Source organism: Panicum virgatum, chromosome 5K, assembly GCF_016808335.1.
Source record: "Panicum virgatum strain AP13 chromosome 5K, P.virgatum_v5, whole genome shotgun sequence".
NCBI lineage: Eukaryota > Viridiplantae > Streptophyta > Magnoliopsida > Poales > Poaceae > Panicum > Panicum virgatum.
This window is the reverse complement of record NC_053140.1, coordinates 725,623-753,233: the sequence shown is the minus strand read 5'-3', so window position 1 is coordinate 753,233 and position 27,611 is coordinate 725,623. Positions and strand designations below refer to the sequence as shown.

General features: G+C 48.5%; 3 protein-coding genes across 3 annotated transcripts; all 3 read right to left on the bottom strand.

Annotated features, from left to right (window-relative positions):
* Window positions 1-16,639: 16,639 nt before the first annotated feature.
* LOC120705485 lies at window positions 16,640-19,246 on the bottom strand. Its single transcript, XM_039989829.1, has 2 exons — window positions 17,594-19,246; window positions 16,640-17,282 (listed from the first exon to the last, which is right to left on the bottom strand). Exon 1 carries the CDS (start codon window positions 18,802-18,804, stop codon window positions 17,842-17,844), a length of 963 nt encoding a protein of 320 aa, XP_039845763.1. The 5' UTR covers window positions 18,805-19,246; the 3' UTR covers window positions 16,640-17,282; window positions 17,594-17,841.
* Window positions 19,247-19,274: 28 nt separating this feature from the next.
* LOC120705484 (glycosyltransferase-like KOBITO 1) lies at window positions 19,275-23,303 on the bottom strand. The gene is made up of 11 exons (XM_039989827.1): window positions 22,844-23,303; window positions 22,173-22,322; window positions 22,034-22,086; window positions 21,551-21,659; window positions 21,312-21,446; window positions 21,182-21,226; window positions 20,815-21,002; window positions 20,560-20,701; window positions 20,222-20,268; window positions 20,043-20,130; window positions 19,275-19,960 (listed from the first exon to the last, which is right to left on the bottom strand). Exons 1-11 carry the CDS (start codon window positions 23,225-23,227, stop codon window positions 19,706-19,708), a joined length of 1,596 nt encoding a protein of 531 aa, XP_039845761.1. The 5' UTR covers window positions 23,228-23,303; the 3' UTR covers window positions 19,275-19,705.
* Window positions 23,304-24,740: 1,437 nt separating this feature from the next.
* LOC120705486 (salt stress root protein RS1-like) lies at window positions 24,741-27,126 on the bottom strand. Its single transcript, XM_039989830.1, has 6 exons — window positions 26,969-27,126; window positions 26,692-26,845; window positions 26,471-26,560; window positions 26,232-26,319; window positions 25,047-25,530; window positions 24,741-24,992 (listed from the first exon to the last, which is right to left on the bottom strand). Exons 2-5 carry the CDS (start codon window positions 26,794-26,796, stop codon window positions 25,202-25,204), a joined length of 612 nt encoding a protein of 203 aa, XP_039845764.1. The 5' UTR covers window positions 26,797-26,845; window positions 26,969-27,126; the 3' UTR covers window positions 24,741-24,992; window positions 25,047-25,201.
* Between the last annotated feature and the right edge of the window lie 485 nt (window positions 27,127-27,611).

Sequence of the window (27,611 nt, the reverse complement as noted above, 5' to 3'; positions counted from 1 at the left end):
GCATGATTCAGATAACGTGCATTGCAGATTGGATATGCATGCACGATTCATATATAACGATATTACATGACATGATCAAGGAATGACATTGTATGATCAATACAATTTGCACCATTCAAATAACATTACACTTTCTTTCAATCTGCACGATTCAGATAACTTTGCATGATCAAGGTTGGATAAACGAACCTTGTGGATGTGGTGTGGAAGTTGATCGCGTGCGCCGCGGAGGACGGACAAATAGGGTCCAAGCTAGCAGTCGGTGATGGAGCAACTCCGGAGCCATAGAAGGGATTAGCTCCACCAGATAACGTTGTGTAGGATGAATGGTAGAAGAATCCTGCGATCACTAGACGAGATTAGAGTGTGTTGGGGATTGGACCTTCGGGAAAGGGCCCGGAGGTTAATCCCAGACTCGAAAACATCTCCTAACCTGTTTGCAGGGCCCCGGTATTGGGGAGCAAGAGTGCCCGAAGGATAATTGGTGCCTCCCAAGATCTGCGATGAATGAAGGAGCTCACCTTCGGGTGGCCGAAGGTAACGAATGGTCACTCGGAAGCACAAGCTTGATGGCCAAGATCTGCGATGAATGAAGGAGCTCACCTTCGAATGGCCGAAGGTGACGAATGGTCACTCGGAAGCACAAGCTTGATGGCCTAGACCTGCGATGAATGAAGGAGCTCACCTTCGAATGGCCGAAGGTGGCGACTGGTCACGCGGAAGCACAAGCTCGAGGACCAAGACCTGCGAAGGATCCAAACATCCGAAGGATATTGGGGACAGAGCGCAACCCGAACGAAGGACATCAGGACCTTCATCGGTAGTAGGCATGCGTGTAAAACATGAATACGTGAGAAGGTCGGTTTTGTGCACCTCTCACCTTGTAATTTTACCCTGAAACCATTTGTATGTGAGCTATAAATGAGTTGGAATGGGGCAATTTTGGAAAGTCTAGCCGAGGGCTAGGGGTATAAATGGCCCCCTCTCTACATAGTGTACGGGGTTGAATTTTCTGGTAACTACTGGAGAATTAAGTGTCTACTTTCATTGCCATTTTCATACTGTTCATGCTCCCTATTTGGGCATCTAAGAAGCTAAGATCCCAACAGCGGCGCCCACTGTTCCAGCTCGAAAAACAACCTTCGATAGCCCCAGCGAAGAGGAATGCCCCGCCGGCACCACAAGCAACTCCACTGAGCCTGGCCATGTCCTTGATGGCTCTTCACCGCAGCACGAAGAAGCCAACCCACGAATTGAAGACATCACCACCGAAGCTGTTCTTCATGGAGATTCAGTTGAAGACACCGAAAACACCGAAGCTCATCAAACCCATTCCGCGGAACTCACAGAAGCAGCACTCAAGCTCAAGGCCCTTGAAATGAAGAAAAGAAACATCGAAGCTCAGCTCGCCACCAAAAAGAGGGCACTGGACCAGGCAAACAAGCTAGCCGAGGCCAGGCGCAAGCTAGCAGAAATGGAGGCAGAAGTTGAGAATTTGCAGAGGGCATACCAAGAAATGCCCGAAGGTTCTGCCCAACAAAAAAACCACATCATCCACCAGACAACCTTCGCTCACATTGAAGACCGAAGGCCACCACCGGTCAACCTCCCATTTGACCCGACCTCACCACTCTCAGTCGCTCTGCAGCGAACTTCATGGCCGCTCGGCTACAAGCCCACACAGCTCCCCAAGTACAATGCTACAACTGATCCAACCCAGTTCCTCATGGCCTACGAAGCAACCATTGCTTAGGCCGGAGGTGACGACTCAACCATGGCCAAGTCCTTCGTCATGGCTTGTGAAGGTTCTGTGGCCAACTGGTACTCATATCTTCCCCAACAATCAATCAACAACTGGTACTAGCTGAAAGAAAGGCTCCTCCAGGACTTCCAGGGATTCAGAAGGCTAAATACCAACACTGTGAAAGACTTCAAGTGCCCACAGCACGACCGCGAGCCTCTCTATGACTATTTCCGGAGATTCGTCCAGAAGAAGGCTCAAATACCAAACTTCCCAGAGAAAGATGCGATCGAGAAATGCATCGAAGGTCTCCTGCCTGGCCAGCTTGCTTCTCATCTCACTAGAGAGCCCCCGAGGACCCTGAAGGAGCTCTATACAGAAGCAGAGAAGTACGCGAAGTCAGATGCCGACCATCGCAGAAGGGTAGAGCAAAGAAGAATTATGCGTCAGGCAGAAAAATACAATCAGCAAAGATGGCAGCAAGAGAAACAGCCAGCTCAGCAACTCATTTTACCTGTGGAACCCTCACAAGATGATGAGGAATAGTTAACCTTTGATCCCTTCATGATACCACCATAGTCGGAACCTCAACACTCAAATGACAAGCAACCTTCGTCTGGAGCACGGGGCAGAGGTCACAGCAGAGGAAGGGGCCGAGGTCGCGGACCTTCGCGTGAGCCCAAAAAATTCTTCTGTCACTTCCATGGGTCTGACTCCGACCATAGAACAAACCAGTGCCCGGAGAAGAAGAAGACCCTTGAGAGAATGGAGTCCGAGAAAAAAGCCAAGCTAGTTGGGCACACTACATGGCCTCAGACTCCACAAACTCAACATCAACAAATACAGTACACACAACCTTCATTCGTTCCACCCCCCATTTACCCAATCATACCACCCACCCATGTTCAACTACAACTACAACCACAACTGGCAGCCGCAGCCAAACCCCCAAACACAACCCAGTCAACCCGCCACCCAAGCTCAGCCAACACAAGAACAGTTACCACCACCCCCAATCCACCCACCAAAACAAGAAAACCAAACCATAAATAGCCAACCCACGACACTACCAACCTTCGGGATGATCATGCCCATCTCCGGAGGTTCCACCCTGGACTTCGAAAATAAGAGACATCACAGAGACTACTTCAGGCAAGTCCATTGCATCGTCTCCGAATGTCCAACCAAGAGAACCCAGTGGTCACACTCTCCGATCACCTTCTCCGAAGAAGATGTCAACCTCATCAGCTACCCACACACAGATGCTCTTGTCATCGAGGCAAACATTCAGGGTTGGAGGATTGACAAGATACTAGTTGACACTGGCAGTTCTGCAGACATCATCTTTTCTGAAACCTTCGACAAGATGGGCATCGACCAAAGCCTGCTTCAGCCTTCGGATATCCCTTTGATGGGATTCGGAGGATAGAGAGTGAACGCAATCGGCAAACTGTCACTCCATGTGTCCTTCAGAGACAGCCAACGCAAGAACAGAGCACATCACCTTCGATGTGGTAGAGATGCCCTACCCATACCGCGCAATCCTAGGAAGGGGGACAATCAACAAATTCAAAGCTATCGTTCACCAAATGTACTTGTGCATGAAGATTCCAGCTCCCGCGGGGGTCATCACCGTCCGCGGGCACCAGCAGCTTGCGCGGGACATAGAGCAGGGATACACCCCAGGCCAGAAAAATGTTCACAACCTTCGGACTGAATCCAAGTCCGTTACCTTCAAAGAGCAGCACAGAGACAACGAGAAAGCAACCTTCGAAGAAGACAGCGAAGTCAAGAAGGTCCCCCTTCACGTGCATCTACCCGACAAAATGGTAACCATCAATGCAACCCTCGAGCCTGAGGAAGAAAAAGAGCTTTTTGAGTTCCTCCGCAAGAATCAAGATGTTTTTGCATGGTCCGCCAGTGACCTACAGGCTGTCAGCAGAGATATCATTGAGCATCGCTTGGATATCAACCCAAACATCAAGCCAAAGAAGCAGAAGCTTCGCAAAATGGCGGATGAAAAAGTCGCAGCAGTCAAGGCCGAAGTCCAGAGACTGCTAGATGCAAATGTTATTCGAGAAGTCAAGTACCCAACTTGGCTGGCAAACACCATGCCGGTCAAAAAGAAGAATGGCAAGTGGCGCATGTGCATCGATTTCACTGACCTCAATAAAGCCTGCCCGAAGGATGACTTCCCACTGCCAAGAATTGACAGAGTCATTGATGATGCGGCAAACAGTCAACTGATGTCTTTGCTGGACTGTTTCTCCGGATACCATCAGATTTGGATGAGGAAAGAAGATGAAGAAAAAACAAGCTTCATAACCCCCTTCGGCACCTACTGCTTCGTTTGGATGCCCGAAGGATTGAAAAATGCAGGACAGTCTTTTTCAAGATTGTCTTCGGTGGTCCTGGAGCACCAACTCAGAAGAAATATCCTGGCTTATGTTGATGATATTGTAGTAACCAGTTCAAAAAGAGGTAATCATATGGCAGACCTGGCCGAAACCTTCGCAAGCCTAAGAAAAGCAGGATTGTCCTTGAACCCCAACAAGTGCATCTTTGGAGTTCACAAAGGAAAGGTGCTAGGATGCCTCGTGTCCACCAAAGGCATCGAAGCAAATCCTGACAAAGTAAAAGCTCTCTGGAACATGGAGGAGCCCAAGTCCATCAGGGGTGTACAGAAGCTCACAGGGCGGATAGCAGCCCTAAACAGATTTATCCCTCGCTCTGCTGACCGAAGCCTACCATTCTTCAAGGTCCTTCGCAACGCTAACAAATTCGAGTGCGGCCTCGAGCAAAGCGAAGCTTTTCAGGCACTCAAAAATCATCTCCAGAACATGATCAAAATGACCGCACCTAACCCGAAGGACGTGTTACTCCTGTACATCGCAGCATCCTACTCTGCTGTCAGTGCAGCGCTCGTGCTCGAGAAAGAAATTGAGGGAAAGAAGAAGCAGCTACCTGTCTACTTCATATCCAAAGCTCTTGCAGGCTCAAAGCTCCTGTACTCAGAGCTAGAGAAAATTACATACTCAGTAGTCATGTCTGCTCGGAAGCTTCGACACTATTTCGAAGCTCACAAGATAATCGTAGTCACAGATCAACCTCTGCATGACCTGTTCAGTAACAGAGAGGCCTCAGTCAGAATTGCCAAATGGGCTTCGGAACTCTCTGAATTCTACATAGACTTCGAGAGAAGAACATCCATCAAGTCACAAGTATTGGCAGACTTCATTGCCGATTGGACATCCCCAACCTTCAAGGAGGAACCTTCGACTAAAACCTGGATAGTGCACTGCGACGGAGCTTGGTGCAACGATGGAGCAGGCATCGCTGCAATCATAGAATCTCCCTCAGGAGCAAAAACAAGGTACGCGGCGCGCCTAAGCTTCAGCAACCTCGAATCATCAACCAACAACACCACTGAGTATGAAGCTTTGCTCCTGGGCCTTCGCAAAATGAAAGCCCTCGGTCATCAAAACTTCATAGTCAGAACAGATTCGAAGGTTGTCAGAGACCACATTGAAAAAGACTCAGAGGCAAGAAAACCAGAACTCATCGAGTACCTCGATACTGTTAGAGACATGGAGAAGCATTTCAAGGGCTTCGACATCGTTCATATCCCGAGGCATATGAACGACGAAGCTGACAAGCTGGCAAAAGCATCATCCAGAAAGGAACAATTACCCTCGGATGTATTTTTCGAAGAAATCACAGAACCTTCGGTCAAGCCGAAGAAAGAAAAGCAAGTTTCAATCATCTCAACTGAAGATTGGAGAACTCCCATAATGGAATACCTTCGGGGAAACATTGAACTACCAAACGAGAAAGAGGAGAAGAGAATGTTCCAGAGAGCAAGGGGCTACGTAATTTCCGAGGGTGAGCTGTTCAAATCAGGCGTCACCGGCCCATGGCTAAAATGCATCTCCACAGCCGAAGGCATCGAGCTTCTCAAGGAAATCCACTCCGGGTTCTGCGGATCCCACATAGGCTTCAGACAACTTGTATCTAAAGCCTTTAGGCAAGGATTCTTTTGGCCAACGGCGCTGAAGGACGCCCAGCATATTGTAAAGACATGCCAAGCTTGCCAAATAATGGGCCCGAAGTTCTCCAAACCTTCAGAGCCAACTCAGCTGATACCCCCGACATGGCCCCTAAAAAGATGGGGAGTAGACTTAGTTGGACCGTTGCCCATAGCCCAAGGCAATTACAAGTACACATCAGTTGCTGTTGAGTACTTCACAAAGTGGATCGAAGCAAAGCCCCTCATCAATATCACATCAGAAACAATTAAAAAATTCTTCTGGCAGAACATTATCTGCAGGTTTTGGGTCCCAAGGGAGATCACCGTCGACAACGGCAAACAATTTGATTCACAGCTCTTCAGAGAATTCTATTACAGTGTGGGCACGAAGGTAATCTTTGCCTCGGTGTACCACCCGTAGTCCAACGGGGCCATCGAAAGAGCCAACAGCATCATCTTCGGCAGCATCAAAAAGTGCATGTTTGATCAGAAAAAGGGCAAATGGGCCGATGAACTCCCGAAGGTCATCTGGTCCCACAACACCTCAGAATCAAGAACAACCAAGTTCACCACATTCAGGTTACTCTACGGTGCCGAAGCAATGACACCAGAGGAGCTTAAAAACCGAAGACTAAGGGTGACCCACCAAGTTGAGGCCATCCCCTCGGATGACAAAGACCTCACGGAACTAGACATCCTACAAGCTTCGGAAAACCTAGAGAAGTATCAACAAGAAACCACGAAGTGGAGGGACAAGAAGATCGTGAAAAAAAGCATCACAGTCGGAGACTGGGTCCTAAAAAGAAAGCCAAATGCCGAAACCTCCGGCAAACTTCAACCCAAGTGGGAAGGGCCATTCCTAGTAATCAAGAGCAACAGGCCAGGGTCATATCACCTGTCCGACGCCGAAGACAATGAGCTGCAGCATCCTTGGAATGCGGACAGCCTTAAAAACTACTACATATAAAAATGTAAAAAGGCCGCATCGCGAAACTATAAGCGATTGCGGACCTTCGCGGTTATTTTCAGTTCTTTTTACATTGTAAAAGGGTCGTACTCTTTTCCTCACAGGGGGAAACTCTACGCCGGAGGTGAGGTTTTTGACGAGGCGAACCCATTGTAAACTATTTCAATGCAATGAATTTCCCCCAAATAAAGTGTCACTTTCGCCTAAGCAGCCCAAATGGCAAGCTTCGGCAAGCATCTACATGCTGCACAAAACAGTAAGTTAGCAAAAGTATGCAGAATCCGCAAATTTTGCATACTTATCAAAACGAACGCTAAGGGGCTTCGACCTTTCAAAAAGTCCGAACCAAAAAAAACCTTCAGCATAAAAGGCACAACAAGTGCAAAAAAATACCAAGGGGCTTCGACCTTCCAAAAGGTCCGAACCAAAAAACCTTCGGCACAAAAGCCACAATAAGTGCAAAACGAATGCCAAGGGGCTTCGACTTTTCAAAGGGTCCGAACCAAAAAACCTTCGGCACAAAAGGCACAACAAGTGCAAAACAAATGCCAAGGGGCTTCGACCTCCCAAAAGGTTCGAACCAAAAAACCTTCGGCACAAAAGGCACAATAAGTGCAAAACGAATGCCAAGGGGCTTCGACCTTTCAAAGGGTCCGAACCAAAAAAACCTTCGGCACAAAAGTCACAATAAGTGCAAAACGAACGCCAAGGAGCTTCGACCTTTCAAAAGGTCCGAACCAAAAACCTTTGGCACAAAAGGCACAATAAGTGCAAAACGAACGCCAAGGGGCTTCGACCTTTCAAAAGGTCCGAAACAAAAAAAACCTTCGGCACAAACGCAGAACAAGTACAAAAATGCCAAGAGGCTTCGACCTTCCAAAAGGTCCGAACCAAAAACCTTCGGCACTAAACACACAATAAGTGCAAAACGAAAAAAGAACCCTCGGCACTTAAAGGCACAACAAGTGCAAAACAAATGCCAAGGGGCTTCAACCTCCCAAAAGGTCCGAACCAAAAACCTTCGGCACTAACGAACAATAAGTGCAAAACCAAAAACCTTCGGCCAAGTGCACCAAGTGCCAAGGAAAGCAAAACCAAAAAACCTCGAAAGAATCGAAAGACGGATGCCAGAAAGGGGGGGAGACATTTTTCTATCCGAACCCTCGGCATACATCATTCGACAACCCCTCGAGACAATAGCGCGCAAGAAAGGGGAGAGATGTTTTTCCAAAAAAAAAAATTTGCGCGCGTTGCCTCGACAATGAAAAAAATCCCCTTTCAAAGGCCACCCCCAAGCAATAACCCGTTAGAACGGGGGGAGACGTTTTTCTCCAAAAAAACATAACCCTAGTGCTCATAACTTCCGGTGGAAACAACTTGCTCCCCGAAGGACACAACCAGCAGCCAACATAAAGCGAAGTTCTTCTAACGCACAACCAGCAGCTCTCCACATACTTCGGACAAGGAACACAAACGAGCCATGTGCGAGAAAGGGGGAGATGTTTTTCCTGACCTTCCTCTCGCACATCCCTCATCGGGTCCTAACTCTACTCACGAACCCGAAGGATACAGGAGACGTTTTTCCTACGTGCATATAACAGAGCACCTCGAAGGATGCACACAACAAAACATCTCAAAGGATGCGAACAGAGCACCTCGAAGGATGCACACAACAAAACATCTCGAAGGATGCGAACAGAAGCACCTCGAAGGATGCACTTCGCAGAACATCGCGAAGGTCAAATTAAGTCACCAAAACATACACGATTACAATAAATCACGACCGGACTAGCATAAGTATTCTGCCATGCTCCATCCGAGACGAGCAAGGCTGAAAGCCTCCCAGCTCATCAATGTCACAGTGCTGTTCACATCCTGCATCATGGGAACATTTACAGACCAAGCATCAAAAGCTTCCAAAACAAACTCCTACAAACTAATCTCTAGAACTGAGCCCCCGACGAACCACCGGCTTCACGCCCCAAAGGAGACCTGCGAACCTCGGACGTCTGATTGTCCTCCGAAGGTTGATCAGGAATCAACTCCTGCGCAAGAAGAAAAAGTTTAGCCAAAAACAAGCACAAGAAAAACGAAGGATGGGAAGATGGAATCAACCCTACCTCAGCAGCAGCAGCGGTCGCCAGAGTCCGAACGGCGACCTTTCCCGAAGGGTCCCAGAAATGCTAGAAATATGCAACCTTGACCTCCTGGATCCTGGCAACCTCCTCAGACAAACCCTCGTAGGGGACGTACTGAAAGTCCCCCCCCCCAAGTTTGGAGAGGTCGATGGCGCCGGCTCGGAGCAGGTTAACCACGAGTCCCTCGAAGGAGATGGACGCCGCGTTATCATTCGCAACGCCCATCACTTCTCCGAGCCCTTCGAACTCCGATAGCAACCAGTCCAAAAGCTGAAAGAAAACTTGGGGACCTTCGGCCGGCTCAGGCAAGGGTAGAGGCTCCGCTCCATGGGCATCAAGAGCCTTCCTGTACTCTTGGTACACCGCGTCGGCCCGAGCGGCAACCTCCGAGAACACCCCCTCGAGCTCCGTCACCCTAGTCTGAACTGCCTCCAACTCCTTAACCTTACCCTTGAGAGCTTGCTTCTCATTTGCGTCGTCATCCACCATTTTCCGAAGATTTTCAAGAACCTTCTCGTTGTCCCTCGCTGTCGCCTCCAGCCTGGTGCACTTCCCCTTCAATTGCGCATTCTCATCCCTCAGAGCGAGAACCTCCGCCTCAGCCCGCCGTAGTCTCTCTAACAGGCTTAGCTTCTCGGTGGCGCTCTTAACCCGAAGGTCCGCATCAGCTTTAGTCTTTTGCATCAAAATACGACTGGCCTGGGCAAGCTTCTTGCTCAAGTCAGCAACTACGAAGGCGGCAGTGTCAGTGGATGCCTCGGTCACTACTGCATTAAATTCTGCACCAAGCCTGAAATCACCTTCGGGCACACCAAAAAATGAGCAAAAGCTAAATGGAATCGGGCTTCGCCTCACCTTTTTCAGGGGGGAGAATCCCGGTCGTGCCAGGCCCGTGCATCACGGCAAAAAGCTGCTGCATCGACGCAGACACAACTGCAAAGACAACAAAAAGGGGGCCCTCAGGTCACAAATAAACCAAGTGCTCATGAAAAACAAAGTAACGAAGCTTACCGGGTTCGTCGAAGTTCAACCCCGCCAGTATCTCTAGCTCTTTGTCCGGAGGTGGAGCCGAGGACCCACCCGGGATATCCCCGCCCCTAAGAGAGAGCAGCGTCTCACCAACCAAAACCTCCCCCTCCTCGATGCCCGTCGCAGGGGTAGGAATCGCGACCACCGACACCGGCGCCGGAGTCTTCAGAGCACCGGCCGCAGGCCCGGTGGGTCTCGGCTCAGGGGCTTCGGAAGGTCCGAAGGCTTGGCGCCAGTCTTAACGAGACTCTGAATCCTCCGGCGTTTCGTTATACCTTTGGGGGATAATAAAGGTTAATCAGTGCCCTCGTCACCTCAACCCGACGGCCAGAACCAAAAAGCATTGTCTCGTACTCATCGCTAAGATCATAACGGGATCTAAAAAGCCTCCCTTCGGGAACTACAATCTCCCCGCCCACCGTCCCCATTAGCTCTTCCATAAATGAGGGCGTACCACTATCTCCCAAAGAAACCTTCTCGTCCCGCGCCTTCCTCTTAGCGCTCTCGGCCCTCACAACCGAAGCCTTCGAGCTCGAAGGCTTCCTCCCCCTCCTGCGACCACAACCACCCCCTCCGCCACCTTCCCCCGAAGTCCCAACCTCCTCTTTCTTAGCCTTGCCCTTGGACTTCTTCGACGCCACCTCGAAGCCAACATTGCCCGGAGGCGTCATCCTCGGAACCGCACCCACAAGCACCGGCCGAATGCCGTACTCCACGCCCATCTCCGCCAAGCATCTGTTCAAACGAAGGTTCCTCTTGCAAACCTCGACCAAGGAAAGATATCCCTTCCTGTTCCAAGGCCCGGGCCCGAAGATGTCCGAGGCCTCCCGCTCCAGCTCGGCAACAATCACCTCGTCGCTAGAACCTTCGGGTCTCCGAAGACCGAAAACTGGAGAGGTCAAGTCATACGCCATCCCAGCAAAACGCTTCCGCTCGAACCCTCGAGGAGCCCAACCAGCGGACAAAGGCCAAATCCCCGCAGCCAAAAACTCTTACACCACGTCTCTACCCCCGCAAACTTGACAGGACATCATAAAAGCTTCCACACACGGTTTAAAGCCTGGCGCACGCTTGTTGTACGCAGGCTGATAAGTGTGATCGAACGGCTCGATATCCGAAGCTAACAGATACTTCTCCTCATTCGAACCCTCGGGATCCGGAAAACCGATCTTGGCATAAAACCAGTACCCCAGCCAGTTCCCTTCCCATTTGTTTTTCTGGGATGCGGCAAGCACAACCTTCATCAATCCTGCCTTCTTGTTTGACTTGCGAGGGACGAAGGTGCAACACCCATTCTGTACCTCACTCTCTTCATCGTCATCATCCACAAAAACCTTCCAAGGATGACAGTGCAACTGAAACAGCCTACAAAAGGCATCAACGGACACCCCACCACCGAACGTCCTCGCAACCCACAAAAATTTTGACAATGCTGCTATCCCGTTCGGGGTGAAATGGTGAAGCTTCACATTGAATGGCTCTAGTAGCTTCGGAACTACAGGATCCATCGTAATGCACAATCCAGCGGTAAAAAAATCCTTAAAAACAACCACCTCTCCAGTCTGAGGCACCGAGAAAACCTCTGGGCCAGGAGGGCGACACACCCCCTTGAGAAAATATCCTTTCGAAACATAGAAATCGATCGTACTCTGAGAGAAGACAGATGGTTCGAAGAGCAAGGTCTTATGCTTCTCAGGACCCATCAGGTCGGAAACTCTCGCTGAAACCCCCGACGGACTTCCGCTGGCCTGTTCTTGTTGGGCTAGCGGACGCGAAGCCTCGGATCCTTCGGGGTGTTCAACGGTATCAGAGTCTGCGCGAAGAACCGCCCTCTTAATAAATGTCATATCTACACAAAAGCGAAGAAAGGCAAATTAGGAAAAAAGGGCTCAAACGAACCTTCGATCAACCTCGCTGTTTGCTTAGTACGAGCCATGAACCGCTATTCTACTTACACCGAGAAAAACGAGCAGCTTGATCACGCACGAAGCGGAACCTTCGGAAGAAGCGCTTTATAGCAGAAAGCGTCGAAGGTAAGCAAAGCTCAAGAGGGCACAGGTTTTACCCCCCCCCCCCCCCCTCCGCTTATATGGGCGTGTGAAAACAACAGTACCAATGGTAAAATCGAGGAGTCGGCCGCCCAAGCGACGCAATCGGAGCCTGACATGTGCACAACCAAAATCGACCGTTGCAGCCGACGGTTCGGGAGACGTTTTTCCTCGGGAGCTTCCCGAAGGTTACGCGCAATCTTCTTCTTTAACGCAGGTTCGGACCGTCGGCTTCGCACCTCGCCCTCGAGGGGCTATTGTTGGGGATTGGACCTTCAGGAAAGGGCCCGGAGGTTAATCCCAGACTCGAAAACATCTCCTAACCTGTCTGCAGGACCCCGGTATTGGGGAGCAAGAGTGGCCGAAGGATAATTGGCGCCTCCCAAGATCTGCGATGAATGAAGGGGCTCACCTTCGGGTGGCCGAAGGTAACGAATGGTCACTTGGAAGCACAAGCTTGATGGTCAAGATCTGCGATGAATGAAGGAGCTCACCTTCGAATGGCCGAAGGTGACGAATGTTCACTCGGAAGCACAAGGTTGATGGCCAAGACCTGCGATGAATGAAGGAGCTCACCTTCGAATGGCCGAAGGTGGCGACCGGTCACGTAGAAGCACAAGCTCGAGGACCAAGACCTGCGAAGGATCCAAACATCCGAAGGATATTGGGGACATAGCGCAACCCGAACGAAGGACATCAGGACCTTCGTCGGTAGTGGGCATGCGTGTAAAACGTGAATACGTGAGAAGGTCGGATTTGTGCACCTCTCACCTTGTAATTTTACCTTGAAACCGTTTGTATGTGAGCTATAAATGAGTTGGAAGGGGGCAATTTAGGAAAGTTTAGCTGAGGGCTAGGGGTATAAATAGCCCCCTCTCTCCATAGTGTACGGGGTTGAATTTTCTGGTTACTACTGGAGAATTAAGTGCCTGCTTTCGTTGCTATTTTCATACTGTTCATGCTACATGTTTAGACATCTAAGAAGCTAAGATCCCAACAGAGCGGCTAGCGAACATTGCGGTGGACGAAACGACCCGCCTTGAAAACAACGGGTGTCGCGTTCTTCTCCTCACTCGCACCGCCGAACGTGCCGCCCTGTCGTTCAGTTCCGGTCCTACTCCTGGCCTGCCTGTGTTGTGTAGTACTCCTAGATGGAAACCAAACCAGGAGGAGTGAGGGTTTCCATTTTTTTTATGATTATGATGAAAGGGGCAATCCAACGGGGGACTAGATTTTTTTAATTATACAGTACAACTCAGACACTCATAACGCACGCGCACGCACACTCACACCTCTATGAATATACGTACACAAATCCTACCCCTATGAGCATCTTCGAAGATTGAGCTGGCAAATTCTCGAGGTTGACAAAGTCACCACAGGCGTCTTGCTGTCGACGGGAATGTCGCCTACCACTGAATGCACAACGCCGAGTTGAACTCAGGATCTGAATGCCACCAATTATGTTATAACCACTGGACTACATGCACTTTCACCAGAACAGTTCGTAGGCGAAGGCCTACTTCAACTGATAATGGGCTAAAGACCCAGATGGAGGAGCAAAGCCCATCGATCTTATTTTTGGGCAAAAAAAACTCAATGTCCACCTGATTCCTATTCCTATACTTCTCTCCTCTCCTAGTGGGGTGGACGGGTGCTTTTGAGTATTTCAGATCAGAATATCGAGTCTTGACTACTACTCTCTCCATTTGATTTTTTAATCAAGTTTGACCACTCGTCTTATTTAAAAAATTATATAAAATATCACTTCTTTTGTTGTGAGTTGCTTTATCAATACAATTTTTTTAAGAATCTTAAATTTAACAATATTTGCATAAATTTTTGAATAAGACAAGTGGCCAAATTTAAAGTAAAAAAATCAAATGAACTACAATTTGAAACAGATGTAGTAATAAATAATACGTGTTGGTTGGATGCGGGTTCAAGTTCAAACGGGTCGCGCTGAAATTTGTCAACCGAGCCTTGGCCGCCCTACCCACCGTGCCTCCACTGCCGCCGGCTCTCTCTCGCACCACAAAAAAGTGCTTTTCCAGCTCCCCTCTAGCCTGCTAATGGGTTGGGTTGAAATAAGTTTTATGGGGTGGGTTTTGAAATGGGGTGTCCTTGGATGGATTAAAATGGGTTGTATTAGTTAATTGGGTGGATCGGGGCGGGTTCTATATAAATGCGGGTTGGGTGGATTGAAATGAATATTTTTTACAAAATAGTATAACTATATATAAATGTGGATCCCACGTGAGAGCTGGACTCTGAAATTAAAACCACGTGTTCATATCAAAAAATTTTATCAAAATTGACTGAAATTTGTTGGAGATGACTTAGTATGACTGGCAGCTACTCTGTATAAATCAGTGTGACCAAAACTACATGTGGGCTCACATCAAGAGCCGGACCCTAGAAATAAAACCTCGCGTTCACACTAGAAAATTTTATCGAAATTGGCTGAAATTGTTGGAGATGACTCAGTACGACTGGCAACTACTTTGTGCAAAGCAGTGTGGCTAGAACTAACTGTGGGCCCCACATGAAGAGCCGGACCCTGAAATTAAAACTTCGCGTTCACACTATAAAATTTTATCGAAATTGACTGAAATTTGTTGGAGATGACTCAGTACGACTGGCAGCTACTTTGTGCAAAGCAGTGTGGCTAGAACTACCTGTGGGCCCCACATGAAGAACCGGACCCTGGAATTAAAACCTCGTGTTCACACTATAAAATTTTATCGAAATTAACTGAAATTTATTGGAGATGACTTAGTACGACTGGCAGCTATTCTGTGCAAAGCAGCGTGGCTAGAACTACACGTGGGCTCCACATCAAGAGTCGGACCCTGAAATTAAAACCTCGCGTTCACACTATAAAATTTTAACGAAATTAACTGAAATTTTTGGAGATGAGTCAATATGACTGGCAGAGATTCTGTGCAAAATAGTGTGGCTAGACATATATGTGGCCCTCACATTAAGTATAGAACCACTAAATTCCTCTACAAAGTAGAACCCATGGGTTTTATGAGTTACCCGCTTGTAATGGGGCGGTTGGTTAGAGTTGAGAAATTAACTAATTAGATTGGGTGTGATTGGGTAACTAAATATATTAATTTTGGGTGGGGTTGGGTATGGTGCGGGTCCCACCCAACCCCCCCTCCGTGCGCATCTCGTGCCCTTCCCCTTCTCCTCATCTTCTTTTCCCTTCTTGCTAGGGTTTGATTTGGTTGTCAACTGCTTCGGCTTCTAAGACTGACTCCAACAATAGAGCGCAAAATGGGAAGGCATATGGAAGTTTGCCTCGCGTGAACAGTAAGATTTGGATAGGCAAAAACTTCGTCTCTCCAACAGCGAACGCAAAAACCGCGGGGAAGAGGAGGATCTTGGTGCTAATGAGCTCGAGCGCGGCGCTCTAGCCGACCATGTCCCAGAGCGCATCGAGGTGGCCGGCCAGCGCCTCCTTGAGGTCCTCCTTCTGCTTCCGGCGCACTGTCAGCGCCGCCCGCATCAGCACCTTCTCGGGTCGCCCGCCGCCCTCCGCCGCGCCCTTCTTCCTGGGCGCCGCGAGCCTCGGCAGGTCCTCACTGATGGCCGCCACCGCCTTGACGCCCCGCCGCAGCTGACTCCTCCTCCCCTGCTGCTGCTGCTGCTGCCGCGGCGCGCGGTGGTGGAACGGCGCGAGGCAGAGCTCTTTCTCTCCCCGGCGCCCCGACACCGGCGGCCAAGCTGCCGCGGCCGTCGTCCGCCGGAGGCCGCTGACCTCCCTGCATGGCGCGGCCATGCTGCGCGCCCGCTCTCGTCCCCTGCGCGCTCAGGGATCTTTTGGCTTTGGTCCTGCGCAGGTGGGAGCCCGCTCTCGTCCCCTACGCGCTCGGGGATTCCTCCCTTCCCCTCCATCTGCCGACGGAGCCGCCCCTCCCCTCCGTCTCCGGCCGGCGCTGGCCCTCACTTCCCCTGCTCGGAGGCGGTGGAGGATCGACTTCCGCCGCCGCCGATTCGCTTCTGTAGGAGCCGATTGAAGCTCCACTGGCGTCGATTCGAGCTTCACCGTCGTTGATTCGACTTCCATCGCCGTCGAGGCCGGGTCCAGCCCCCTCTCCTCCCTTGCTCCGGCTGCGACAGGGGAGGAGGGGTAGCGTCGCTCGCCGCGCGGGGAAGGAGGGAGGCGGAGCGACAAGGGCGCAGGGGAAAGGAGGGAGCAGGGGGCCGCGGCGGCGCGGAGGAGGGGCGCGGCGGCGCGGAGGCCATGGCGGCTCGGACTCGGCGGTGGAGGAGCGACGGGTATGGGAGAAGACGGCGGCGCGGCAGAGCGGATCAAATGTATTCGAGGAGAGAGGGATCGCAATTTTACCACTCCTCTCTCCTCGAAAGCAGTTTGCGTTTCCGATTTGCCTCATGTGTTGGATGTAATGCCTCGCATGAACAGTGGCTGACTGGAAAGGCAAAATGCGTTTGCCTGCTCTTGTTGGCCTCAGTCTAATACTACGGCGGCGGCCCTGCAAGTCTGCGAGGAGCAGGGGGCGATTGATCTTCCGGATCGCAAAAGAGGTCCACCAACTTTCTTACTAGTGTCAGTTAAACATACCTATACATCATGGAGAGCACGTTTTGTTCAGTTGTTGTAATAATTTTCTCAGAGTTGATCCCCGTCATATAGACATTGGCCATCTGTTGGCAATGTGTGTCATGATGTCATTTACTAATTTGTTGGTTTCAGCAGCCTATTCATGTTCGCTGTCTGCACCATGATTATTCATCTTCATGTTAATGAAAACAACTCGGGCTGCTTGTTCTTCTCTCCGAAAACTCTCTAGGAAGAACTGTTAAGTGCACTATGTTGGACTAGCACTTGAAATCAAAACTGGAAGCACCCTGGTAATGCCTTGCTTGTATGCAAGGGTCCTTTTGTGTCCTATATGCAAATTCTGAAATATTTAGCAGGACACATGGCTTTTCAATGGGTTACCCACATGTAAATGGGGTGGGTTAACTGTCGGGGTTGTCGGGGCTTCCATGGCCAGCGGCCCGAAAGGGGCTGGGGGCGGCCCGGCGGTGATGACGGGTTGGCCGGCGGAGGGCGAGGTGGCGCTGTGGCTGGCGGCGGGGGTGAGTTGAAGGCGGCGGCAGTGGACGGGCAGTGCAGTAGCGAGCTTGTTAGCATCAGCGACGGCGGAGGCGCCGGGAGCGGTGTTGGAGCCGGGGCGCTCGCTGCTGCGATTGGAGCGATCCCAATCGCACGCGGTGAGGAATCGACGGCTCCCAAATAATCTGGTGCTAGAGGAAGCTGAACAAGAAGCGGTAGTGGCGATGATGGTGCCTCAGCCTGCGAAATTAGTAAGACCAGTGTTCTATGTAGTAGAGCTATATATTATCACAACTGAATTCCTAGCTCCTTTGAGCAAATATGCAGTGCCCAGTGCAGTAAAGTTGCAAAAATAGACATCACAATTCATAATTGCAGCAGCAGAATCAAGCAATAAAGGAATTAACTTGTCTTTCAAGAATTTTAGCAGCACCTGGCTACTGTTCCAATTTCAACTCCATCCCTATGATATGCTTGCTTTAAGTAGTTAATAAATTATTACTACAGTGCGAGCTTAGCGTTAGATAGGTGAGACAGACATAGAAAATTACCACTCATGTTCCGAAAATGCTCCATACATACCACTGTACCAGCCAGGCCTTGCAGTTGCATCCTCCACTCCATGATCTGTCTAGTATATATAAATATACATATATGATCCAGTTCATGATCTATCCAACATCTATCATCATGCAATGGAATTCCATATATCTCTACTTCGCCTGATAAGTAAACCTGCATGATCAATTCAAAGCTGCAGTACAAAACCCTCAGAATTAGATGAACTTGTGTGTTGGGATCATATCCACCAGCCTGACGTTAGGCTATGGCGCGTGTTGCAGGGGGGGCTGCTGGCGCTTGCCGCCATGCGCAGGAGCCCGTCCGCCGCGTCGCGCTCCCGGTAGCCCAGCCCCAGCTGGGCCTGGGTGGTGTCATCCCGGCGGTGCAGGTGCAGCAGCGCCATGCCGAGGCCGCCCTCGCCGTGCTTGTCCAGGCGCGCCTGCCAGGCGGACGGGCGGAAGGCGCGCACCTCGACGGCGTCGCCCGCGCGCGTGTGGTGGCGCGACACGAAGAGCGACCACTGGCCCGTGAGCCTGTAGGTCCGGGCCTTGGGGTCGCGGCGCAGGCGCATGCGGTAGGCGCGGCCGAGGCGGTCGAACGCCGGCACGGGCAGCCCGGCACCCAGCACCAGGCGGCGCTCCGCGGGCGTGAGCATGCCCAGCAGCGGCGACGGCGCGACCAGGCCGTCGGGGAGCAGGAGGCACGCCTTGTCGCGGCTGCGGTCCGAGAAGGTGAGCTGCTTGGTGAGCACCAGCGCCGGGCGCATGATGCGGAGGCGGAGCAGCTCGGCGCGCAGGCCGCCGCCGCCGTCGTCCCGCTCCCCGGCCATCGGCAGGTCCCCGTGGTAATTGCGGTGGCTGGCCATCTCCTGGATCGCCGCGGCCGCGGCGTACGGGTGGTAGCGCACGACCCTCTTCTTGAGCGGGAGCAGCTCGGGTGGGACGCCGGCGAGGTCCTCCTCCCGCTCCCGGGCGGGCGCCGGCACCGAGACCCCCATCAGGAGGCGGCATGGGGGCGGCAATGGCAGGGGAGAGGAGGGGAAGAAGCCGGGCGGGAACGGCGGCGGAGGAGGGACAGGAGAATGGGGTCTGCGGGGCGGCGGTGGTGGCGGGGGAAGAGCTGCTGGGGTTTTGCTTGGCGGCGAAGTTGGTGGGCAGAAGAAGACGGGCGGGTTGTCCTTGGGAGCTCCCATTGTTAGCATCTAGAACAGTCCCTCATTCTCCAATAAACTACTATTAGAAAAAGAGTGTGTTCCTGCAATTCTCCAATACATCTCACTTTTTACAATAACTATTGGGTTTTGTCCTAATATTTCACCCTAACTCCCCTCAAATAAAGAGAGGGTCATACTCTCTCTCAATACGCTAGTTATATTGGGACAAATATTGGAAGAATATAAAAGCAACTCCTCCAATAATTCTATCGAAATATCTCTCAGTACCAATTATTGGGAAAGAATTATTGGAAAACCGCTAGAGATGCTCTTACCTTTACCTTTCGGGATTTGATCTCCTCTTGCAATGCAATGGAAGACAGCAATGATGCATTTTGATGTGGTGCTTCCTTTCAGCTCTTTTCACAATTATGGTTTATATATTTGTCTCCCTTACAAACCATTTAATTCGACCCAAATTTAAATTTAAGTTGGCCAACATTCTGCCCTTTCTCTAGTGACAGGCAATTCAGCTATTTCATTAGCCTGCTGCCATTGATCCATAGGATATGAGCTAGAAAGCCCAGAGTTTACAAGTCTATAAATATTGCATTTGCGTCAGCCGCCGCTACCGCAACATTATATATATGCTTCTCATTAGGAATTTAACATCAACCTAACTCAAACCAGGACAAAGATTCGCCTGATTTCTGCATATATTACAGTATAGTGGTATACTATTCTCATGTCTTGCACTTGCTTACCAGCCTACGTAATAAAAGCAATTTTACTTCAGCACAAGACAATGGGGACTCGCAAGATACACCCACCAAACAAGCCTCTCCGTGTGTTATCTATATGTTCAACTCTTCATGCATGGTTAAAATTTCATCCATCAACAGCCTGCCAGCATCATCCGTCCAGAGCAACTCCAGAATCTCACATGGCCTCATGACAAAGCACTTTCGGTCAGCTCAACAAAACCAGGGGGTGACATTGGCGGCATCGCTTCTTCCTGGGCATCAACCATCTCTAGGATCTTTCTTACAGTAGCTTGCAATTTTTCATGGCCAACTGTTATGTTTGCTACCATGGACTCCTTGTCTCCAAGACCCATGTTCGATGGTTTTGTTTTTGACTGTGCTTTCGCTGATGTTACAGCCGAGGTAAAGACGCCAGATTCTTTGAGACCGCGGATGATAGCCTGCAAACATAAGGCATTAGCTCACAGCAACAAGAAAAAGCTTTTATGAGCTGGTGCCTTCAACATCGGGATCAGGGCTAACCATTGGTGCATATATACGTGTTAACACACCCTTCCTCAAAAGTTTCAAATTGGTGTCCTTATCAGTCCATACAACATGTTCCTTATACCTGAACAAAAGTAGTCAGACAAATGTGATCTCTCTCTTAATTCAGAGGGGTTAGGGAGGCATGGTTGGTACACAGAGCTTAAGGGTTTTACCAGTTCCTCATCTCCTCTTCAGTAGCCGTCGATGCAATTATGAAGGCCTGTCATGAAAGAGTAAAAGGGGGAATGCATTAGTCCTTCCACTTAGCCATATGTGAACATGATACCTAATAAAAGGCACATCAGTTCCCCCCACCCCCTTTTTTGGCAAGTGTCAATCAAGAACTTCCAAGTTGGTCCTTCAGCTTAAAAAATGGGAAAAAACAGGAAAGGGATGAAGTATATCAACGTTTCAGCCAGAAAACAGTTATGATGTTCACAAAGTAGCATGTACCCATATGACAACAATAGATGCTATGAAGATATAGCAAGGGGAAGAAAAGATAGCTCACCAAACGGTCAAATTCCAAGATAAAACATCGCTTCACATCTTCTTTAGTTGGCTTGCAGCCACACCTATCCCTCCTTGAGGTTAGGTCCGAGAACTTTGTGTAGGTGTAATGCAAGATAGCAGCCTCCTCCAATTTGATTTCGCTACAAATAAAATGCAAAAGAAATAGGTGAATAAACCATCTGGTTGAAACAGACAGAAATTTGTTGACTGCACATTTGTTTTAGAAAAACCTCAGCATATTCAGATGTCTTACTTTGGGGTTTTCATGTAATTATGCCATCTATGAGCACCATTGGGACGCAAATGCTCCTGAACCCTTGCAGCTGATTTTCCATTACCATAAGTGAGGAAGTAATTTGGATTACCACGTGTTGCTTCTTTGTATAGGCCAAAGTATGTATCCTTTGGGAGATGATCGTAATTTTTCTTAAACATTGAAACCTGCACGCATAAAAGTTGGTGAAAATTTATGCAATGGTTTGGTAAATTGTATGAGCTAGACCAATTAGTTTCTATAATGCACAAATGTTCACCAAACTACAGCGGTGAGAGGCAATCCATGTATATACAGGTGGCATTCTCTTAAATAAGCCAGTGAATCATCAGTAGCTTACACATACCTCAGTAAATGGATCCTTGATGTCATCCCGTTCAATGCTGCTCTCCTGGAAAAAAAAAATACAATAATGAGATGTGAAGCATGCTAGAGCATTCAACTACAACAAAGATAATGTTACTTCTGTGACTCACGTAATTGGGGAAGATAACCATATCAACATTGTCAGGGACATCTAAAAGCAATCGCCTAAGAGAGTACTCTCTCGCACCAGCTGGATGAATCAACTCATCAGTATCAAGGTGAATGATCCAATCCATTCCAGAATCCTGTGATAATAAAAAGGGGGCAGCATTTGCATCAATTCACCACCAAATTCAAGATTTCTGTGTGAATAGATGCTAAAAAATAGAAAGAAAGAAATTATTGATACCCTTGCCATAATAATAGCCATTTCCATGTTAAGTGATTGCTTAACAAATAGTTCATAATTGCATGGCTTGTAAAAGAAACCTGCCAGCCAAGTCTCGTTCCAAATGCGGCTGAAATCATAAAATGGTTGAAACAATGGTGTTTAGAGAACCAAACAATAAACAACGACACTTCAGAAATGCATATGGTAAGGAAAACAGAATTAAAGGACCCAATCAACAACAACAAATACAGAATTTGCTTCGATAATCAGGACTGTTCAATTACAGCATTGCAATGAAACAAGTAACTTGCCATCCCTCTCGTTACCTCTATCAAATTATTTTCTTTCAATGCATTCCAGTCGTATACCTTATTATTAAAGTGGAATTATCAAAACTTACATTAGCTGCAGATCAAATTTGCAACTAAACTTATCTTACATGTAGCGGGTTTTGCTTATGTTGAAAAGATTGTCATGTAACTGTTAAGTCCATCAACATACCTTTGGTCCTGTTTCTCCTTCAGTTCTTTAGTTCTGTAAACAATTTTTACACCCTAAAGAAGGGGCACAGAAAGTCAGTGGCAGCTTACGCAAAGAAATCACAAGCAGAAGGAGGGGGGGTGTGAAATGACTTGTTTACCCGAATAGATTCAAGAACAGAGGTGACTGCTGGTTTTGCAGCCTCGCCTTCAACAAAGAGAATAAAATGAGAAACGCCGATGACCTTGTGGTAATACAACCAAGGAAGAATCTGGTGTAGGCCAGCAGATGTGCTTCCCGTGATACAGATCTGCAATCCAAAATAAAGAATTAGCTTGAAGGTCCTTGCAATTGAAAAGGATATGATTTTTTTAGGTTGAAATAAATCATCTGGATAAGACCCAGTATGATGTTCAGAGTCTTGTCAACTTGATCAAAGATTTTAAGAAACACATGGGCGTGATACACCAACTTGTTATCTTATCTTAACCCGGCAAAATTAGAAGAAGAAAAAAGTTGCTAAGCTTTACTTGGATTGACACTGATGCCTAAATTCTCGTATATGTCAACGGGACAGTATTAGTTAGATCTCCGTGTAGTGCAACTTTGCGATTGTAAATGCAAGGAAAAAAATTCACTGGTAAACTATAATTATGTTATATGACCAATTTGCCAAAAATAAAATAGAGCAACTCCTGGTCCTAGTTACAGTACATTACAGTGGTGAGAGTATTTGAGCAGCACGAGATGGGGTCGAAAAAATGGGATCTCCAAAGGGCAGGGCAGGGCAGGGCAGGGCAGATCAGATCGGATCGTGGGTAAGCAGGTAACCTTGGGGGTGATGGAAGATTCGGAATCGAAGTTCCATCCGCGATAGAGCGAGATTCCGTGGGAGGATGCGCTCCGGCCGAGGATCTCGGCGCAGTCGGCTGCCGCGGAGGACGAGGAGGAGACGGCGAAGAAGGAGGCTCCGACCCCTGGGGAGGAGGAGGAGGATCCGAGCGGGCTGTTCTCCATGCCGGGGAAGCTCTGCTTGTTGGCGGGCCAGGCAGCGCCGGCCGGGTCCCGCATGCCGCCGCGCCACTGGAGCGCGAAGGCGAAGGCGGCGAGCGCGAGCGGCAGAAGCGTGAGGAGGAGCAGCATCCGCGTGGCGAAGGCCGCGGCGCCCCCGGCGGCGGAGGAGGCGGAGGAGGAGGCGCCGCGGTAGCCCGCCATGGGATCGGAAGCCGGCCGGCCGGTCGGTGGCTGCCTGTCACTCGCAACAGACTGACTACTACTAGCTGGCCTCAGTGGGCCGAGCACTATACGGGCTGGGCTTATTATGTACGGATGGCGGGCTGGACTTCTTGGGCTTGTTGAGCTGGGTTTAAACGGGCCTAGTTCATAAATGTATTCTGGCCTGGCCTTTCTTTCTGCAGAAAACCTATCTTCCAACTTCCAGTATTTGAGATTCGTGCAAACAAATCACAACTTTTGATTTCACCCCAAACCCTGCTTCCTCTCTCTCCCCAACTTCTCTCTCCCCACCGCCGCCGCCGGCTGCCCCCGCCTCCCGCGCCCGCGCGCGCCTGCACCCGCCCGCCGCTGCCCGCGCTTGCCCCGCCACTGCGCCGCCGCCGGAGCCGGAGAAGATGAAGAAAGATGTTGGGTTCAACATTTTTAAAATATTGATTCAGCATTTTCGAAACACTGGTTTAACATTTCCCAATGGTTGAATCAACATTTTCTCAATAAATGAACTTTAGTGAGCATTATAGATAATTTGCTTAACTACCTTCCACAAGATGTACAGGGGGCTCCCTTCTTTCTGTGGATGAATCGAATCAATTGGTCCTCCGTTACTTTTCTCTTGCTGCCCTTGACTAAAAGGATCACTCGATCGCTCACTGAATCCAGATCCATTTCAGATGGCAGCTGCATGCTGGACCTAGCTAGCTAAAACAGCAAATAATTAAGCAAAACATCTGATACCCAGATCGTCAGATGGAGGCAGGCAGGCAGGCTTATCAATCGATCAAATCAGCAATAATGACTTTTATTCATTCCTTCTGAATCTTTACTTTCTTTATCTTTATTAATAATGTTAATTAGTTGATTTAATTTCTTCCGATGATCCTTATAACTTGTGCATATTTTATTTCTATACATCAGACAAGTTGGCAAATGGAGCCTTTTTTGTTTATAGAAAAAAATAAAGAATAGATGATATGTATGACGATGGAGTGAAGCCGCGTTACGTTAGAGAGAGAGAGAGAGAGAGAGAGAGAGAGAGAGAGAGAGAGAGAGAGAGAGAAGAATAGATCCAGAGGATTAAGATCACGTCCTTTTCCTTGAGGGCGCCACTGCTGATTGATCTTGCCTGCCAACCCTGTACATAGTTATCATCACTTATCTCGATCTCAGCTTGCTTCTTCCAATATAATGCAACTCTAGCTAATTTCGTGCCAAGATCGACTTCCTTTTAATTTGGCACACATGTACACTTGTTAGCAATTTCTTTCTTAATTTCTCTCTCGTGCTTATCCACGTTGCTTGTGAAGAGGCCACCGGTTGGTTAATTCAGTGATCAGCATGCATGTACCGTCTATGTACGCTCATTATTAGGTCATTCAAACATCATCATCATCATCACACACACACTCCCGCTTAACATTTTGTTTCTCATACATATATAATCCTAGAATTAATGATATGTCCTGAGGCTGGAAACCAAGAAAAAAAAATCATAGGCACAAGATCGTCGAGTTGTTTTCTTAAATATGACCACCAGCAAACATATCAATACAAATAATTACACGTGCATGTTTAATCACCCCAAAATCAAGAAAAAAAAACAAGAAAGGCAAAACCCATTACAAATTTACAGAAGGTCCATCCATCGATCGAGGTGACACAAAAGAATAACAAATGTTCATGCATCCACCACCCTTATATATATGCAAATTAATTTGTGCAGCAGCTAGCTACTATATATATATATATATATATATATATATATATATATATATATATATATATATATATATATATATATACGACGACGTGGTTGACAAGAAGGAGAGGGAGTAATTTAATTTAAATCTCACGGTAAGGTAACTTCAATTTACCAGCAACGAGGAGGATCGGAGCTAGCTACGTAGCTTAATTTGCTTGCTTAGCTTCTTCATTCAGTGTCGACTGGCGTGGCGATCACTTCTTCTCCTCAGCTGGTGGCGCCGCCGCGGCCTCGGCTGCGGCTTCCGTCGGCTTCTCCTCCTCAGCCTTCTTCTCCTCTACCGCCTCCGACGCCTCCGCCGGTGCCGGCGCAGCCTCCTCCGTCGCCGCAGCGGCCGGGGGCTCGGCCTCCTCCTTCTTCTCCTCGACGGCGACTTCCCGGGAGGTGGCCTCCGGCTCGGCCTTGGGCTCCTCCTTGGGGATGAATGGCGCAACCTTGTCGAAGACGAAGGTGATCGCCGGGGAGAGGGGCGTGGTGCCGGACTTGGCCACCGCGTCGCTCACCAGCTTTGCTCCAGGGAACTCTGCACATAAACAAATCAGCAGATTTAAATTTATATTAGCAGCAACAATAACAAGATGTTTTTTTTTTGTTCAACAAGAACCATGCATGGACAGCCTGCCACGGAATAATTGAAGAGATGAATAATAATCGAGGACTAAATTGGAATTGTCCCTTGGTTTTGTTGTTTTTGTGTTGGGCTTCAATTCTGTCCTAAGAAACATAGTATAGTACTCTACAGTAGCACGTAGTAGCTGAGAAGATTCCTATGCAGTTCGCTTGAGTAGAAAGGAGAATAAAGTTTGTTTGAACACCAAATAAAGGAGAATAAAAGTTTAGTTTGTCCAGAAAGATACAAAAAGGTTACTCCAGAAATAAACCCCCCAAGAAAATGACTTGTCCACACCACTGGAAATGACTTGTCCACAAGAAATTCATATCTGGAAATTATATATGTGCAGTTTTCACCACTCAGTTTGATGTCGCTCTGATAGAACAAAGAATTAAATTAATACAGTTTTATATATATAAATATAATTACTGTGCTGACTAAGAGTACGATGAGGGTAATATATATATATATGGTCTTTTATGTGTGACTAAACTAGACGTGATGCAAGAGAAGGGAAAAAAAAGATAGAATGGCACGTACTACTATATATAGGGACCAGAGAGCGAGTAACAAATTATTTGAAGCTGTGATATATAGATGTTTATTATTACCAATCTTAGCCAGCTCGTCGAGCAACTTGGTAGCTGCAGCCGAGTTCTTCTTGCTGATCTTGACTGGTTTCTTGTCCTTGAACAGAGCCTAATAGTTTGTAGATCAGGTAAAATAGACAGACCATCAGTGACGAACAGAAGGACCATACATACAGATGAGTTCTTTATGTTTAAAGCAAGCAACACGGTACCAACCAAACATGTACTGATGATATGAGAGAAAGACATGAGTTTATTACCTTAACTTCAGGAGGAGATGCTTCATAAGCCTCCACAACCTTGGGCTCCAGCTCTGTCTTCTTGTCCTCAATCTCCTTGCCAATCTCCTCCTGCAAATTAAATACACAACGAACAAATTAATTAAGACGTACGTGATTGGTGAGCAAAACGAATTGAAGATGCAGAGCAGAAAGGGTCGTCGATCATCAGAGCTCGCTCCTCTAGATATATTATTGTGTACCTTGTTGAAGGACTTTAGGAACTCGGCCGCCGCCGCCTTCTTGCCATCCTTGTCAAAGATCTTGTTGAGGCGGGGCAGAACCTTGGTCTTCCAAACGCTGGTCATCTTTCTCTCCTTTTCTTGCTTGTTCCTTCAAATTAAGGAGGAGCACTCTCTGCTCGGGCCAACGCAACAAGAAACGAAAGAAGATTTCAGTTTTTTTTTTTGTATCAATCAAAACCTCCCAAAAAAATATAAATAAACCATGAATTAAGAAGAACTCAGAATCTCTACATACATGCAGGGGGCTGAGTAGACTGGAACTGGAGACGTGGAGCTGTGATATGATCACCAGCCTATGCCTATGAATGGGCCGCAGTACAGGTGCCACCGCTCCATGAGAGTGATATATAATGGGCTGGCAAGAAAGCCAACCTGGAATTTACGGTGATGCCCCCACACAGGGTGGCGTGGCTGTGCGAGGGAGCCAGCCAGCCAAGGGTATAGATGTCAAAAGGAAGGAAGATTATGGAAGGCACGTCATTAAGCCGCCAGAGAGGGATTGCGATGATGATGATTTTTGGAGAACACCCCCGGTCGTGGCCAGACTGCCAGTGTCAATGAAGAGGAGCCTTGCCCCCCTTGCATTTGCAAGCTGCGCTGGAGTAGGGACAGGGAGGCGGTAGCTAGGATCCTCTGTGCCCTCACCCTCGCTGCATGCGACGAGGGCGATAGACTAGACCATCTTCAGCGATAACTTGTATTGAGAGATGTTCTAATAGTAGTTTTAAGATTAATTAGGCATATAGTCCGCGTATTTGCGTGGCTAGTATTGAAAATTCAAAAATTTACATGTCGTTGTATCCTTACTTAAAGATTATACTATTTTTTTTATCATACATCATCCTGTTCATTATCGTAAATTATGTCTTATTGTTGAT